At 38.4% G+C, this 17,349-nt stretch overlaps 1 protein-coding gene across 7 annotated transcripts in view; it reads right to left on the reverse strand.

Moving 5' to 3' along the window:
• The window catches only part of Pka-C1 (Protein kinase, cAMP-dependent, catalytic subunit 1), a 184,799-nt gene that overhangs the window by 68,197 nt on the left and 99,253 nt on the right, over window positions 1-17,349 (reverse strand). For 4 of the 7 annotated variants that reach the window (XM_071696501.1, XM_071696498.1, XM_071696499.1 and 1 more), the window contains 2 exons: window positions 8,713-8,811; window positions 2,065-2,147 (listed from right to left, as the gene is read on the reverse strand). In XM_071696501.1, coding sequence (XP_071552602.1) covers window positions 2,065-2,147; window positions 8,713-8,811 — 182 coding nt within the window. Of the gene's footprint in view, window positions 1-2,064; window positions 2,148-2,575; window positions 2,659-8,712; window positions 8,812-17,349 lie in introns of all 7 variants that reach the window. The other 3 variants (XM_071696502.1, XM_071696500.1, XM_071696497.1) reach the window with 1 other exon arrangement.

Here is a 17,349-nt window from a genome sequence, read left to right on the forward strand (position 1 = left end):
TTTTTGAATTCTAAATTCTTTTTTATCAATATATTATCATTTGCCCGGTCCATTAAATCTAAAATCTGTTAAATTGGTTCTGTTAAACTGAGGGATTACTGAACTTAAATTCTATTTTACCGTGAATTCAAGTCAACTACAAATATCAGAACAAGAAAATTAAAATAATCAATTTGTGCAAATAACTGTACACTCAAGATTCCATAATGAAGAACCCATCTAAACATAAAAATCCCAAACCCATAACATGTCTTTAACTAATGAATACATGAGGCCCTCCGCCCACCTCTATAACTTCACTCATTTACTTCTCTCTTGCTCATGTAATACAATACTCACCAAACCTGTGACGTATGAGTGTCCTTACCTACTTGTACTGTATGGGGAGGGTTTTAAATGTGTGGGACCTCATCACTTGAACATCTAAAATATATGTGTGTGTGAGTGAGTGCATTGAAAGATAGGGCCATCAGGGAAACTCTACCTTGCCTCATATGCTATTCAACAGTCCATCCAAGTGGGTATTGGTATAACCTGTAATGTGTGCCACACCTTTACTGTTAAAATCAGGTGATGTAAATGCCTTTGTTACCAGCTTCAGACCTCCAGGTCTCATGAACCCTCACCATTTCACAGGTGTGCTACTCCTAAACCTGAGCTTTGTAAGCCTGTGAACTTTATTGATGTAACTGACAGTAAACATCACCAACAATTGCCTTTACTAACAAGATATTGAAATGTGAAAAATTTGAATCCGTCTTAACTCTACAAACTAAAGGGTGTCAAGTGCTGTAATGTCTTGCGTACACTACTACACTTTTTCAAGGGTGGCCACCTCACTTATATATTAATCAGCAATGAATTTGCTGTTCTAGTATCTTACAACCTTAATTTGCTGTGAACTGCAAACAACAGCAGATTGTCTAAGTTTCACTGATTACAGTCAATGTTACTACATAGTGTAACACTTGTAATTCCAAATTTCCTGATACATATCCATAAAATACAAAAAAAAATTACAGCAAGGCCACAGCATGTCAATAACAAGAGAGTAAATTCAGCACATTCTGAGGGATTGCAGTATGTGGCTTTAGACTCATAGGTGTATGGCTGACATAGTATCAAACATGAGGACAGGGCACAAGATGATATTCTTAAATGCAAAGGAAAGGTATATACAATGCTTGACATACAAGAGAAGGAACAGGGGAATGTCCAACAAAAGTAAAATCCCTGGGGGTCTGAGAGGTACATTCATGTGCCGATCTGTTAATTTTTTATATAATATCAAAGTGTGAGGCACAAATTCAAGTTTATCAAAATGCCCTGTCCTGAGGGTATGTCCTCATCTCACCTAAAGTCATTGCCTACTAGGTGTCATCAAATGCATGCAAAGGGTCACACAGGTGCTCAGAATTACTTAGAAAAAGTGCAGGCTCTGCTTTACTCCCAATACTATGAAATTCATAAGAATTTATACATAAGGTGACCATCAGCTTACTGGCAAAAGAAGGTGGTATGGGGAGAAGTAAGAGGTCGGTGCAAAACAATGCAATGTCATCACATATCTCATGCCTGGGAATGGCCACACATAAGGGCATACAAGACATAAAGTGTTTACATCCGGATGATAGTCAAGGTATGATATAACACACACAAAATTGGAAGTCAGCCCTTTTATAACTACTCTTTACATGTACTTTGTAATGGTTCTACAATATACTATGTGCCAAAAGGATAGTTTAATATAAATTATTCAATATTGTTATCACACAACTTTTATAGCCATGACAGCTAATGGCAACACCAACATTACTCATACAAGCATCTAAAATGACAGCAAAAAGTAAAATACATAAAACAGTTAAACTGCCACCATAATTGAACTGGCATGACTGGTGTCCTGAATATGCCATATCAGACCAAACACATGGTTCTGACATGTGCAAGTCTGGTGCTACATTCAAGAGATCTAATGCATTCTAATGAAAAGCTTAAGGGGCCACAGCTTATAATGTGCCCTTGAGTGTGGTAGCAGTAGCAGTGCTCTGCAGATACTCTTACCTAAACCTGCCAATCTTTCTCAGGTGGGAGAACATCTCGCCACCAGGCACGTACTCCAACACCATGTATAAATTGGAATTATCCTGAAATGTTGAAGAAATGTAAACACTGAGTTACGCCATTCCTGTTAGTGCTCAACATTAGTACTTGGGATTCATTAGTACTTAACATTTGGTGGGAGAAGTGTTAGAAGGGTATTGTTTTTATACTGCAGCTGTGGGTGTTTCTCATCTAAGAGAAATCTAACTTGGATAGAACATTACACTCAGGCAATCCTTTCACAATTAGCATTACCAGTAAATAATCCCAAGAGTAATACGAGTGCTTTTGTGAACAGTATCCTGCATGTACTGCCTGAATGCATTTTGGGAATATAGGTAAACCACACAGGAGCCACAAATAATTCTGCATGATACTGCTGGTTTCAGATGTTATCCTGGTGCCTGTGGAGGAATCAACAAGGAGAAGACCATACACAAAATGTTTGAAAGAAGCAGGGGTTAGTATTTACCTAAATCTTCCTAAGCGCCGCAAGTGTGAAAACATCTCACCCCCCGGGACATACTCAAGCACCATATATAAATTGGTGTTATCCTGCAAGTATAATAATGACATGATGAATAAAATACTTCCACTTGCCAGGAAGTGAGAAAAAGGGGAAAAGCAAAAGGGGAAACTAGGATAGCAATATTTTTGCACCAAGGATATCAAATAGTTATCAAAATGGAGTGAGTATGGTTTTAGTATTAAAATGGAGTGAGTAAAGCTTGAGGAGTATTATGGAAAAATGGATAATGGTCTCACATGAGGAATCAGAGATCAGAGTTTCATAAAATTTCAGGGTATGCAAGTTGAAAAATGATGATAAACAGAGGAAAGAAAGAAAGGGAAAAACGCTGAGAAAAACTCTTGAATATAGGCTAGAAAGTGGAATGAACAAAGGTGTACCTCAGACAGAAAAGGAAGGGAGATTAAGAAAGGAAAAACAAAAACATGTATACCTAAGAAAAGGTAAAAAGGATTTAGAAAATTGATACTATTGGCAGTTCAAAAGAAAGAGGAAATGGAAAATATAGGAAGAGTACTGATTCAAAGAAAAGAGAAGATGGAAGAAAAAATATAATAAGGAAACAATATGAGAGATGAGACAAGGAGTTAAGGAGGAAAGATAGCACTGAAAGTAAGCCATGGCAATGATGATGGCACAATCAGACGTCAATATCAGGAAATGAAGAGGGGCCAAAGAAGAAATGGATTTTCCTTTTTTAAATAATGTAATCATGGAGATACATGGGGTATGCTTTCGCAAAGTAACCCATACACAAGCTAAGTTTGACTGATGATGTGTGAATGTCCTACCTTCAAGGAGTTGTAGGACAGCAAGATATGTGAGTGTCGGAACTGCTGAATAAAAGACACTTGGAAAGAAGTAAGCATATGAGGATGACGACTTTCAAAACAGAACATTCATGAAGCATATGACCTACTGTGGCTGAGACTGATGAGATAGTGGATGATGGGAGATTACATTTCTTTGGATAACAGACCATGGAAACAACCACAAAAGGCAAAAAGTGAAGATACAGTTTGTCTGACATGTACAGAAGGCTTTGAACAAGCTGAAGACTGGTTACTGATGAGGCAAACCATTTTACCCACCCAGAGAGAGAGAGAGAGAGAGAGAGAGAGAGAGAGAGAGAGAGAGAGGAGAGGAGAGGAGAGGAGAGGAGAGGAGAGGAGAGGAGAGGAGAGAGAGAGAGAGAGGAGAGGAGAGAGAGAGAGAGAGAGAGAGAGAGAGAGAGAGAGAGAGAGAGAGAATTTGTAATTATCATGTTACATATGGGGACAGACAATATTCTTGTTAAGGGGAAGAGGTTGTGTAAAAGTAATATACACATGGATGAATGAAAAACTGACATGACCAAAATATGGACATGGAATGAGTTACAGGGATCAAAAATCCAGGCTGCAGAAATGAGCTATTTGAGAAGAGCATGAGGTGTGACTAGAAGGAATGAAGAAAGAAATGATAGGGTGTATGAAAGATGTGGTATGGCAGGGAATGCAAAAGGAACAAATTGTGGAGTGGTAGAATGGGTGACACATATTACTTTAAGATGTTTTGGGCAAGTTGAAAGAATGCAACACTGGAAGTTTACAAGGAGTGTATGATGGTACATTTAAAGGGGTTGCTGGGAGTGGAAGGCCACCCATGACATGGACAGGCTGATATGGACTGGGAACTGAGGCAGATGAGGATGGACAAATAAGACTGATAAGGATAAGTAAATAAGGCAAACATAGATGGGGTAGTAGTGGATGAAGGAAAGAAAGATGGACAGGGAGTGTGTTGCACATGGTTAAGAAAAGCAGATATGAAAGTGTAAAAAGGCAGATATGGATAACGGAGAGAGATGCTTATGAATGGAAGTGCACATGGCAAACGAGTGTAAAAATACATACATGTGATTGAGAGAGCAAACTGGATACGAGTGAGTGTAATATGTGAGTAAGCTTGATGAAATATAGTGGATAACAGATGAAGGCAAAGAGAAAAATATGGATAAAAATGTAGAGGAACCTGCATGCTGTGGCAAATACACAAAATCGTAAGACTAACAATGATGAAAAAATAACAAAACAAAAAATGATTAACAGTGAAGGAACACTGAGCAGTAAAAGAAAGTTTATTGATGGGTATGGGGAAAGAGATGACCATCATAGCAGCAATACCAGTAATGAAAGAACATTTTGATTCACCAAATCTGAAAGAAAGAATATGATCATGATAAATTTCACAAAATACTATCTAAAAATTACTTAAAGAAAATGTGTTAGCAATCTAGCAATGCCTTATTACATATTCAATGATGCAAAATGCAGTGCAACTGAAAAATTACTCAATATTCACTGTAATACAAAATTACTAATAAAGATATTTATCAACAAGGCATACACAAATGAAAACTAAACTTACATACGTGGAAAGTGGAAAACTTGGGAATGTTCATTCCAAATTATATTCATTCTAAAGTATCCATGAATGATCCCTTATAACAAGCAAAATGAAATAATGTACAGCTAAAATACTATTATCTAAATGGCCACTTGTGAAAAGAAAACAAAATCAAAAGAACTACTGTACAAACAAGCAAATAACATACAACCAACCATTTAATCAAAACATCTGCAGCATTTAAATCATAAAACATCCTTAAAGGAAATATCTACAAATATATTGTAAATCACAATCAATGTACTCCCAGGGATCACTAATTGAAAGAAAAGAAAAACTCCAAAACAGCCCAATACCAGTGAAAACAGAAAACCTTTCCTCATCAAATATGTAAACAAAAGATAACCAGCAGAAGGAAACCTTTCATATGCAACCCACAATCAAGAAATAAACTTATCTAAAACACCATAAACAATGTAAATGGAAATCTCAGTTTTTAATTTTTCTTCTAGATTTTTCTAAATATCACGAAAAATCAGAAAGACTATTGTTTAAAATCTTTAAACATTCATGAAATGAGGGGAAAATCTCTTGCCCTAACATCCATGGCCATACAACAAAACTTTCCTTGTACTAAACATTTATGCAAAATAAAAACTTCCTCAACCACACTCTTTCTATTACCACACATCTCTCTTACCCTTACATTACTTACTTGATCAAACCACCTCACACCACATATTGTCCTCCAACATCTCATGTCCAGCACATCCACCCTCCTCCGCACAACTCTATCCATATCCTACGCCTCACAACCATACAACATTGTAGAAACCACTATTCCTTCAAACATACACATTTTTGCTTTCCAAGATAATGTTCTCAACTTCCACACATTCTTCAAGGCTCCCAGAATTTTCACCCCCTCCCCCACCCTATGATTCACTTCCGCTTCCATGGTTCCATCCGCTGCCAAATCCACTCCCAGATATCTAAAACACTTCACTTCCTCCAGTGTTTCTCCATTCAAATTTACCTCCCAATTGACTTGACCCTCAACCCTACTGTACCTAATAACCTTGCTCTTATTCACATTTACTCTCAACTTTCTTCTTTCACACACTTTACCAAAATCAGTCACCAGCTTCTGCAGTTTCTTATATGAATCAGCCACCAGCGCTGTATCATCAGCGAACAACAACTGACTCACTTCCCAGGCTCTCTCATCCACAACAGACTGCATACTTGCCCCTCTTTCCAAAACTCTTGCCTTCACCTCCCTAACAACCCCATCTATAAACAAATTAAACAACCATGGAGACATCACACACCCCTGCCGCAAACCTACATTCACTGAGAACCAATCACTTTCCTCTCTTCCTACAAGTACACATGCCATACATCCTCGATAAAATCTTTTCAATGCTTCTAACAACTTGCCTCCCACACCATATATTCTTAATACCTTCCACAGAGCATCTCTGTCAACTCTACACATATGCTTTCTCCAGATCCATAAATGCTACATACAAATCCATTTGCTTTTCTAAGTATTTCTCACATACATTCTTCAAAGCAAACACCTGATCCACACATCCTCTACCACTTCTGAAACCACACTGCTCTTCCCCAATCTGATGCTCTGTACATGCCTTCACCCTCTCAAACAATACCCTCCCATATAAGTTACCAGGAATACTCAACAAACTTATAACTCTGTAATTTGAGCACTCACTTTTATCCACTTTGCCTTTGTACAATGGCACTATGCAAGCATTCCACCAATCCTCAGGCACCTCACCATAAGTCATACATACATTAAATAACCTTACCAACCAGTCAACAATACAGTCACCCCCTTTTTTAATAAATTCCACTGCAATACCATCCAAACCCGCTGCCTTGCCGGCTTTCATCTTCCACAATGCTTTTACTACCTCTTCTCTGTTTACCAGATCATTTTCCCAAACTCTCTCACTTTGCACACCACCTCGACCATAACACCCTATATCTGCCACTATCATCAAATACATTCAACAAACCTTCAAAATACTCACTCCATCTCCTTCTCACATCACCACTGCTTGTTATCACCTCCCCATTAGCCTCCTTCTCTGAAGTTCCCATTTGTTCCCTTGTCTAATGCACTTTATTTACCTCCTTCCAAAACATCTTTTTATTCTCCCTAAAATTCAATGATACTCTCTCACCCCATCTCTCAGAAGAGGGTGTTTTGAAATGGTTTGGTCACATGGAGAGAATGAGTGAGGAAAGATTGACCAAGAGGATATATGTGTCGGAGGTGGAGGGAACAAGGAGAAGTGGGAGACCATATTGGAGGTGGAAAGATGGCGTGAAAAAGATTTTGAGTGATTGGGGCCTGAACATGCAGGAGGGTGAAAGGTGTGCAAGGAATAGAGTGAATTGGAATGATGTGGTATACCAGGGTCAACTTGCTGTCAATGGATTGAACCAGGGCTGTACCATAATGTTCAAGGGTTGCACTATCATATTCAAGGGCTGCATTGTCATGCTTAAAGGTTGTACTCTCATGTTCAAGGGTTAAGCCACAGCATTCAAAGGCTGCATGTCAAGTTCAAGTGTTCTAATTTCCTGGAACAACTTTGACGAACAGAAACAACTTTAAGACTGAACTAACCAGGACAAGCAATTTTCTCAGAAAAAATGGAATTGGAGAAAATATACAAAAAGGTATACTCAGGGCAAACAATGTGGAAAAAAAGGATTAAATAAGGCAAGAAAGGAATAATCACATCAAGCAGTAAACTTAAAAATTACTATAGCAAACAATATACTGAAAGTGCAAAAACCAGACCAAACAATATGTTGTGAATGGAATAAACAGGGCAAGCAACAATATACTAAGGAAAAAACAGCACTAAGAAAAAATAAGCAGTGCAAACAATATCCTTAAAAAGGAATACCCAGGGCAAACACTATAATAAAAGTGGAAAACCAAGGTTAACAACAGACTAAGAGTAGGATAACAAAGACAAACAATATACTAATATGTAAATAACAATGAAAATATACAAATATAAATGTACATGGCAAACATGTGGAATAACTAGGGGAAACAATACAATAAAAAGAAAAAGAACTGCATAAACATGGCAAACATTCTACAGTACTACAAAAATCAATAATCTGGTAAAATATTAGTGGAATAATAAGAACATATTACTAAGAAAGGTATAATCTGTGCAATACAATAAGTGTAGAATAACTAGGGCAAGCAATATACTAAAAATAGAATGGAATTAAAATCAATAATCAGGGAAACAATGTTAGTGGAATAATATGGGTACATAGTATACTATGACAGTAATGATCCAGGCAAATATCAAAAGAAATTGTAATCATGGCAAAAAATATACTATTAATGGAATAACCAGGGAAAACAATATATTAAGAGTGGACTGACAAAGGCAAATAAAATATCATAAGGCATAACCAAGACATCAAATACAGTGAGAATTAACCAGGGACAACAATATGCTAAGATTATACATGGTAAGCAATATATACTGCAAATGATATACCTAGGGTAAACAAAATACTAAGAGAGGAAAAACAGGGGCAAATACTATACTTCAAGCGGCAAACCATAACTCCACAAAGTACAAGTTCACAAGTGGAGGTGGCTGAACAGGTGGAGTATGCAGTCTTACCTTAAAGTGGAATTCTAGGCTGACAAGGAAGGGAAAAGTGATGGCTTGTAATATTCGTTTTTCGTTGAGGGTGTGTTCCACTTGCTTCAACTTAACCACCTGAAACCAAAGAGAAGACTCCTCAGAAATTACATTATCAAATGAACAAACCCATAAAATAATCACATGAAATAAACAGTAATGTGTAAAATTCATTTTGTACAATCATTTTGTGAATTTGCCAAAAATAAAAAATGCCATACACCATTCCTATAATAGTGAATATATGCTACAATAAAGCTCTAGGAGTTTAAATCAAACATACACAGGGTACTTTGGTGTTGTGGTTAGCACCACTGACTACAATTCATGCACGGTCCTGCCCATGGTCCAATATCTCCAATGTCCACTCAAAAGTATCAAAAACACTCCACTTCTCCATTCAAACTCAATCCCAACAAACCTGTCCCTCACCATAACCAAATACCCTAGCTTTTATTCATAATTACTCTCAACTTCTTCCCATAATGATACACCATCTTCTACAATTTCTCACTTAAATCTATCAATATTTAAATACTTAATTCTTCATACTTTATCAACACTTTCCACATTAGCGAGGTAGTGACAGGAAAAGAAAAGAAAGGCTGCATTCGCTTCCAAACATTTTCTTGCCTTCATGTTTAATGCACACAACCACAGCTCCCCATCTATCAGTATCTAAATATATGATTTTTCATAGTTTATCAATGTTTCCCACATTAGCTAGGTAGTGTCAGAAACAGAGAAGGCTGCTTTCACCAACATAAATTTTCTTGCTGTCAAGTATTATGCACCGAACCAGGCCCCACAGACGTTTCCATGGTTTATCCTGCCTGCTTCACATGCCCCAGGGAGCATGTCGACCCTGCATAACAAACAGTCCTAATTCGCTCTATCCCATGTATGCCTTTCACGCTCCATGTTCAGAACCCAATCACTACATCCTTGTATCTTGAATTTGGTCTACCCTTTCTTGTTCACTTCACTTCTGACACATATATCCTCTTTGTTAACCTCTCCTCACACATTCTTTCTACATGTCCAAATCATTTCAGCATGTCCTCTTCAGCTCTCTTCACCACACTCATTTAATCCACACCTCTCTCTCGATCTTTTATTACTTACACAATCAAACTAACACCACACACTGTTCTCAAACATTTCATTTCCATCACTTTCACTGTCATCCACACATCCTCATCTACAGCCTATGCCTTGCATCCATATAACATTGCTTAACACATCCATTTTTGCCCTCCTAGACAAAAATCTGTCTATCCAGTGCACCCAGAACCTTCATCCCCTTACCCAACCTATGATTTATCTCTGCCTCCATGTTTCCATTAGTTGCCATGTCCACTCCCAGGTATCCAAAACACTTAAATTTCCACCAATTTTCTCTATTCCCATTTCTCATACCCAACTATCATGACCCTCAACCCTGCTATACCTAACAACCTTGCTTTTATTCATATTTACTCTTAACTTCCTCCTTTCAAACACACTTCCAAACTCAGTCATCAACTTCTGCAGTTTCTCACTAAAATCAGCCACCAGTGCTGTATCATGAAACAAATAACAACGGACACTTCCCAATCCCCTGCAGATTGTCCCCCTCTCTAAGACTCTTGCATTTGCCTCCCTCACCATCCCATACATAAACAAATTGAACAGACATGGAGACATCATGTATCCACAAAGGGAGGCAACATCTAAGATCCATCACTAGCAACATAATATGAATGGATTGTACAGGCCAGGGACATAATTAGACCAGAAACTGTAGTGAAATCTTTAAAGAAATGTGGGATTTTGAATTCTCTTGATGGAAGAGAAGATGAGTTGTGAGTTTATAAGGCTAATGACAGCATGAATGAGGATGTAGATATTGATGATTTATGGCTAATGATGATGTTGATCCATATGATGATGCTGTTGAAGGAGAGGACTGGGAGGAACTATATGGTGCTGAAGAAGATAAGGAAAATGATTTTGATGGATTTTAATGAAAATATTCATAAATATGGTATTGCAGTCTGTTTGATTAAAAAAAAATTGATGTTTCAAATCTAATTAACAAAATTGGCTTATCTATAAAGAGAATTTTCAAAATGAATACCTGATGTTTTACATTGTCCTGTGCTAACACTCAACAACTGATGGTGCATCATGTACTGTTGTAAACAATATGAGATTGAGGTGGATTATCACATCAAGTGTGAAATATCAAATAGTTTTTTTTTTTTTTTTGCCGCTGTCTCCCGCGTTTGCGAGGTAGCGCAAGGAAACAGACGAAAGAAATGGCCCAACCCATCCCCATACACATGTATATACATACACGTCCACACACGCAAATATACATACCTACACAGCTTTCCATGGTTTACCCCAGACGCTTCATATGCCCTGAATTCAATCCACTGACAGCACATCAACCCCGGTATACCACATCGATCCAATTCACTTTATTCCTTGCCCTCCTTTCACCCTCCTGCATGTTCAGGCCCTGATCACACAAAATCTTTTTCACTCCATCTTTCCACCTCCAATTTGGTCTCCCACTTCTCCTCATTCCCTCCACCTCCGACACATATATCCTCTTGGTCAATCTTTCCTCACTCATTCTCTCCATGTGCCCAAACCATTTCAAAACACCCTCTTCTGCTCTCTCAACCATGCTCTTTTTATTTCCACACATCTCTCTTACCCTTACGTTACTTACTCAATCAAACCACCTCACACCACACATTGTCCTCAAACATCTCATTTCCAGCACATCCATCCTCCTGCGCACAACTCTATCCATAGCCCACGCCTCGCAACCATACAACATTGTTGGAACCACTATTCCTTCAAACATACCCATTTTTGCTTTCCAAGTTAATGTTCTCGACTTCCACACATTCTTCAAGGCTCCCAGGATTTTTGCCCCCTCCCCCACCCTATGATCCACTTCCGCTTCCATGGTTCCATCCGCTGCCAGATCCACTCCCAGATATCTAAAACACTTTACTTCCTCCAGTTTTTCTCCATTCAAACTTACTTCCCAATTGACTTGACCCTCAACCCTACTGTACCTAATAACCTTGCTCTTATTCACATTTACTCTTAACTTTTTATTACCAGTATATTTTGTGGATATATGGGTACAAGGATACCATATATATGGTATGATAAGTTAGCCTTACCTAAGAACTTAGACTAATGAAACATGTTGTAAGATAAGTTAGCCTACTGTAAGTTGGTGAGCTTCGTCTGCTGAAGGCACGAAGCTCTGCACAGCTTTTCAATACTAATTGGCACATATTTTATGTTTCCGTTGCTTACTGGCAGTGACTGGTAAATATTTTTCATGTCTGAGCTAAAAGTTGCTCCTAGCTCTTCCCATCATTCACGGATTTCAAACTAATGAAACTATTACCCTTGTTTAGGTCGACCCCCAATTTTCTGCTTAAAAATTTGGTCTTAAAAACCTGAACTATGCATGAGTATATAGGTATATGACGTTTTACCTATGTTAAAAGACCACTGTAAAGTTAGCTGAGCCCTATGCCAACTATACACCCTTGCTGATATTAAACTCTTAAGTAAAACTTTTGACTTTTGGGTGGCTGTGTATTTTGCTAGATGCAAAGACCTGTGGTCCATTTTTATGACTAATTTATTTTTGTAGGTCTGTGGAGCATTTCTTATTACCAGTTTACCTATAAAGTTCTGTGGTGCATTTCTTATCACTAGTTTACTTCAATAGGCTTGTGGTATTTTCTATTACTAGTATACCTATATAGTCCTGTGGAACACTACTTATCACTAGTTAACTTGTACAGTCCTGTAGTGCATGTCATCACTAGTTTTACAGTAATGTGGTGCATTTCTTATCACTAGTTTACTTATACAGCCCTGTTGTGTGTTTCCAATTGTTAGTTTACTTTTATAGTCCTCTGGTGTATTTCTTATCCCTAGTTTACTTCTATAAACCTTTGATGTATTTCTCATTAGTCAACTTCTACAGGCCAGTGGAATAATTCTTGTCACTAGTTATTTCTATAGTTCTGTTGTGTACAATATTTCTTATTGCTAATTACTTTCATAGTCCTAATAGTGTATTTCTCTTCAAAAGTTACCTCCACAGTCCTGTGATGATTCTTTTACCACTAGTTTCTTTTACTGCCCTCTTTATTGCTGTTGCTATCAAAGCAGTTTGTCGATGTTGATACTTTTATCAATATACATGAGAAAGGAAACTGTAAGCCATGGTGAAGTTAAAGTTGATGTTAGATGGCAAGAGGTGATAGGGTCAGCAGCACCACCAACAGACACTCCTGGCTAGCAAGGTGACGAGAAGGCAGGGTGACAGGTAGGCAGGGTAATGGGCAGGCAGGATGAAGGGACGACAGGATGATGGGCAGCCTGGGTGAACAAGGCCAACAAAGTAATGGCATATAGAGGCCAGTTTGATAAACTAGAATGACACCAGAAGGAAAGAAAAAGCCACATGAAAGATTGAAATATGAAGAAGTAGGCAAAAGGGTCAGGCGAGGCAAAGCCAATAACCGGAAAAGCACAGGAACATCATGTGAAGGAAAAAGGAACAGGTATGCAATGGATAAGACCAACTACACTGCCCCAACTCCACATCTCTAGGCTTCAAGACCTCACCATGTTACTCTATCACTCCTCCTTCTCCAGAACACAATATTCTTTAATATATTTTCAGGTTACACACACTCTTCTGTCTTCCTACACATGCAATCTCTAATGAAATATACTGCAACAATACTCCAACAACTGGGCTGTTCTTTGCAAAGCACTAGCACCCATACTCTCACCTACTTCACCACCCAATACTGTCATCTTCACTAGTCACTTACTGCCACCCACAATCATCACACTGAGGCTGTGAAATGCCACAATGCTCGCCCACGCAGAGGCAGGGCAGTGAAAGTGTGTGGGCGTGAGCAAGGCACTATCGTCTTTAAGTGGCCCTCTGTAATGGCCCTAGGTATACATGAGCATCAACACAGTCTTGAATTCCCTACGTACTTAAGGCACATCAAAAGACCACAAACACGATCAATACCTTAGATCCCCTTGAGAATGAAGGTATAACCATTAATGGCCTGCCCTTTGACACTATCCTTAAGGGTCAGATCAAAGGCTAGGCCAAAGCTAATATCAATGTGCTCTATTAATAAAAAACTTAAGGTTGAATGTTGATTCTTTTCAAAAACATACATGAAGTATTTCTGTCCAGGAAATTCCTAAAACATTTTGCAAGTAACAACCAGCAAGGAAACAGTCTCTATACAGTGGTGTAGGTAGATGACTTGACAGCTGTTGTGGTAAGAGTGAGAGACAAGCAGCATGGGTCTGGGGGTTAAGGGAGGTGGTGATGAAGTTGGCAGCAATACAAATCCATGGTACCAACTGTTCAACTCGCTTAATCTAATCCGGTCCCTTCCATGAACATACCTACTCTGATCCCCAGCACAATCACTACCATCTATGCCATTATCCCTCCCATAATTGTGCCATCTGCTAACACAATACTTCTTCATCTTCTGCCATTGCTCTGGGCTCAAACTGTACAGTATGACAGTAACTACCTATGAGTACTCATTAAGAGATTCAGCTAAACTGGCATGGCTAGCACAAAATATGGTAAATGTCATTTCCTTCTCCTCATGCATTTTCATTATCTCCTATACAAGCTCCTGAATATTCATCATATTCCACTGGTAGTGGATGTTTAAATTCATACTCTCTTACAACCTTGTTCACTGATAAAGTAAATGTCCATTTGGATTAAGCTTAGTGGATGCATGTACCTACATTATCCTCCCCATTGGCATATACAATATTTGTCGTATGTGTAGCATATTTCCAGATGTACATAATCACATATCTCTTCAGTATTACATTCTCTGGCATCTAGAGTTCTAAAAAGTAGCACTTTCAAACACATTTTGGGGTGATTATGTTCACATTCATCAAAGTGCTTGTACTTGTCTCTCAAACAGTAGTGCATGTTCTGTTGCCCTCTTTCACCTTATCTATCAATGACTATGTTCCCCACTTTCTGTCTCCTTCCTGCTATCATTTGACTTCATTTCTTTCTTTTTATTCCATACACTTTCATCACTTTGATCTGTATCACTGTTTCATCTATCATTTGACTCACTAATATTTTCTTCATGTTCCTCTGGTACACGTTCACTATCATTTTCTCTATATTCATTACTACCTTCTTGATCTATATCAACCATGTCATATCCATCTCCCTTGCCTTACTTGTAAATTTTTTTTTGTCTTTTTTCTGTGTGTGCAATCATTACAGTGCCATAAATATCCATTGCTTTCATTATTATTTCTTCAAACTGGCAGCCATCTTTACCATGTCCACAGTCTACACATTAAGTTTAGGTAAAATATCTCTATCTACAACAAACCACATCTTATGTTTCCTGCACATGCTTTTCAATTCATTTTATGAGCATTGTACAATTTATTTTTTCTATATTATTTACTCAATTATACTTTGTTGCTGTCTCCTGCGTTAGCAAGGTAGTGAAAGGAAACTGATGAAAGAATGGCCCAACCCACCCACATACACATGTATATACATAAATGCCCACACACGCACATATACATACCTATACATTTCAATATATACATACATACACATACACAGACATATACATAAATAAACATGTACATATTCATACTTACAGCTTTCATCAATTCCCGTTGCCACCCTGCCACACATGAAATGGCACCCCCCCCCCACACGTGCGAGGTAGCGCTAGGAAAAGACATCAAAGGCCACATTTGTTCACACTCCGTCTCTAGCTGTCATGTGTAATGCACCAAAACCACAGCTCCCTTTCCACATCCAGGCCCCCACAAAACTTTCCTAGGTTTACCCAAGATGCTTCACATGCCCTGGTTCAATCCACTGACAGCACGTAAACCCCGGTATACCACATTATTCCAATTCACTCTATTCCTTGCACACCTTTCACTCTTCTGTATGTTCAGGCCCCGAATGCTCAAAGTCTTTTTCACTCCATCCTTTCACACCCAATTAGGTCTCCCACTTCTTGTTCCCTACACCTCTGACACATATATCCTCTTTGTCAATCTTCCCTCACCCATTCTCTCCATGTGACCAAACCATTTCAATACACCCTCTTCTGCTCTTCCTTTCCACATCAAGGCCCCACAAAACTTTCCTTGGTTTACCCCAGATGCTTCACATGACCTGGTTCAATCCACTGACAGCAAGTCAACCCCGGTATACCACATTATTCAAATTCATTCTATTCCTTGCATGCCTTTCACTCTTCTGTATGTTCAGGCTCTGAATGCTCAAAATCTTTTTCACTCCATCATTCCACATCCAATTTGGTCTCCCATTTCTCGTTCCCTACACCTCTCACACATATCCTCTTTGTCAATCTTTCCTCACTCATTCTCTCCATGTGACCAAAGCATTTCAATACGCCCTCTTCTGCTCTCTCAACCACATTCTTTTTATTACCACACATCTTCCTAACCCTTTCATTACTTACTCGATCAAACCACCTTACACCACGTTGTCCTCTAACATTCCATTTCCAACAAATCCACCCTCCTCCGCACATCCCTATCTATAGCCCATACCTCGCAACCATATAACATTGTTGGAATCACCATTCCTTCAAACATTTCCATTTTTGCTCTCCACGTTAACATTCTCACCTTCCACACATTCTTCAATACTCCCAGAACCTTTGCCCCCTCCCCCACCCTGTGACTCATCACTCCCATGGTTCCCTCCGCTGCTAAATCCACTTCCTCCAGTTTTTCTCCATTCAAACTTACCTTCCAATTAACTTGTCTCTCAACCCTACTGAACCTAATAACCTTGCTCTTATTCACATTTACTCTCAGCTTTCTTCTTTCACACACTTGAAAGAGTAAAGTTTATTCTTATTTTTTCAATAATCTGGGTGGTATATGCCAGAGAGAGAGAGAGAGAGAGAGAGAGAGAGAGAGAGAGAGAGAGAGTGCAAAAGCACCTAATTATGAAAAAATTTAGGCAAAATGGCAGGGCTTTCTTCTCATGTGCCACTTCCATTACATAATCACCACTTCTGGGTTCATCCTGGACTGATTTCAACCATACGTGAAGCTTTCTTTTAAATGCTTCTGCAGTTGTTTCATGCACACTTCTTGATTCTCCAAGTAGTACACTAAATAATAATTCTAGCTTCCTGATTTTCAGCAGAATACTGATATACATTGCTCATTTAACATTCTGTGTATTCCTTGGTGTCATTTTTGTATCTATCTCCTACCTTGTATGTTTTCTCATTTTTTGCTTTGTTTGAGTATGTAAACAGTAATTTTGGATTTGGTTCTATGTTTTGTATAATGTTTCCTTCATTACTTTTTTCTTCAACAGGATTTCATTATCTCTACATCTGCATTCTTTATATTCCTATCTAATCATCTTTTTCTAACCTTACATATTTCCCATTTTCTGCTCTTTTCTTTGATATCTATTACCAAGTCATTGTTTCAGTGGCCTCATTCCATTATGGGCTTAGAATCTTCTCAACAATCTTTTTCAGT

Source organism: Panulirus ornatus, chromosome 59 (genome assembly GCF_036320965.1).
Source record: "Panulirus ornatus isolate Po-2019 chromosome 59, ASM3632096v1, whole genome shotgun sequence".
In the NCBI taxonomy this organism is placed as follows: Eukaryota; Metazoa; Arthropoda; class Malacostraca; order Decapoda; family Palinuridae; genus Panulirus; species Panulirus ornatus.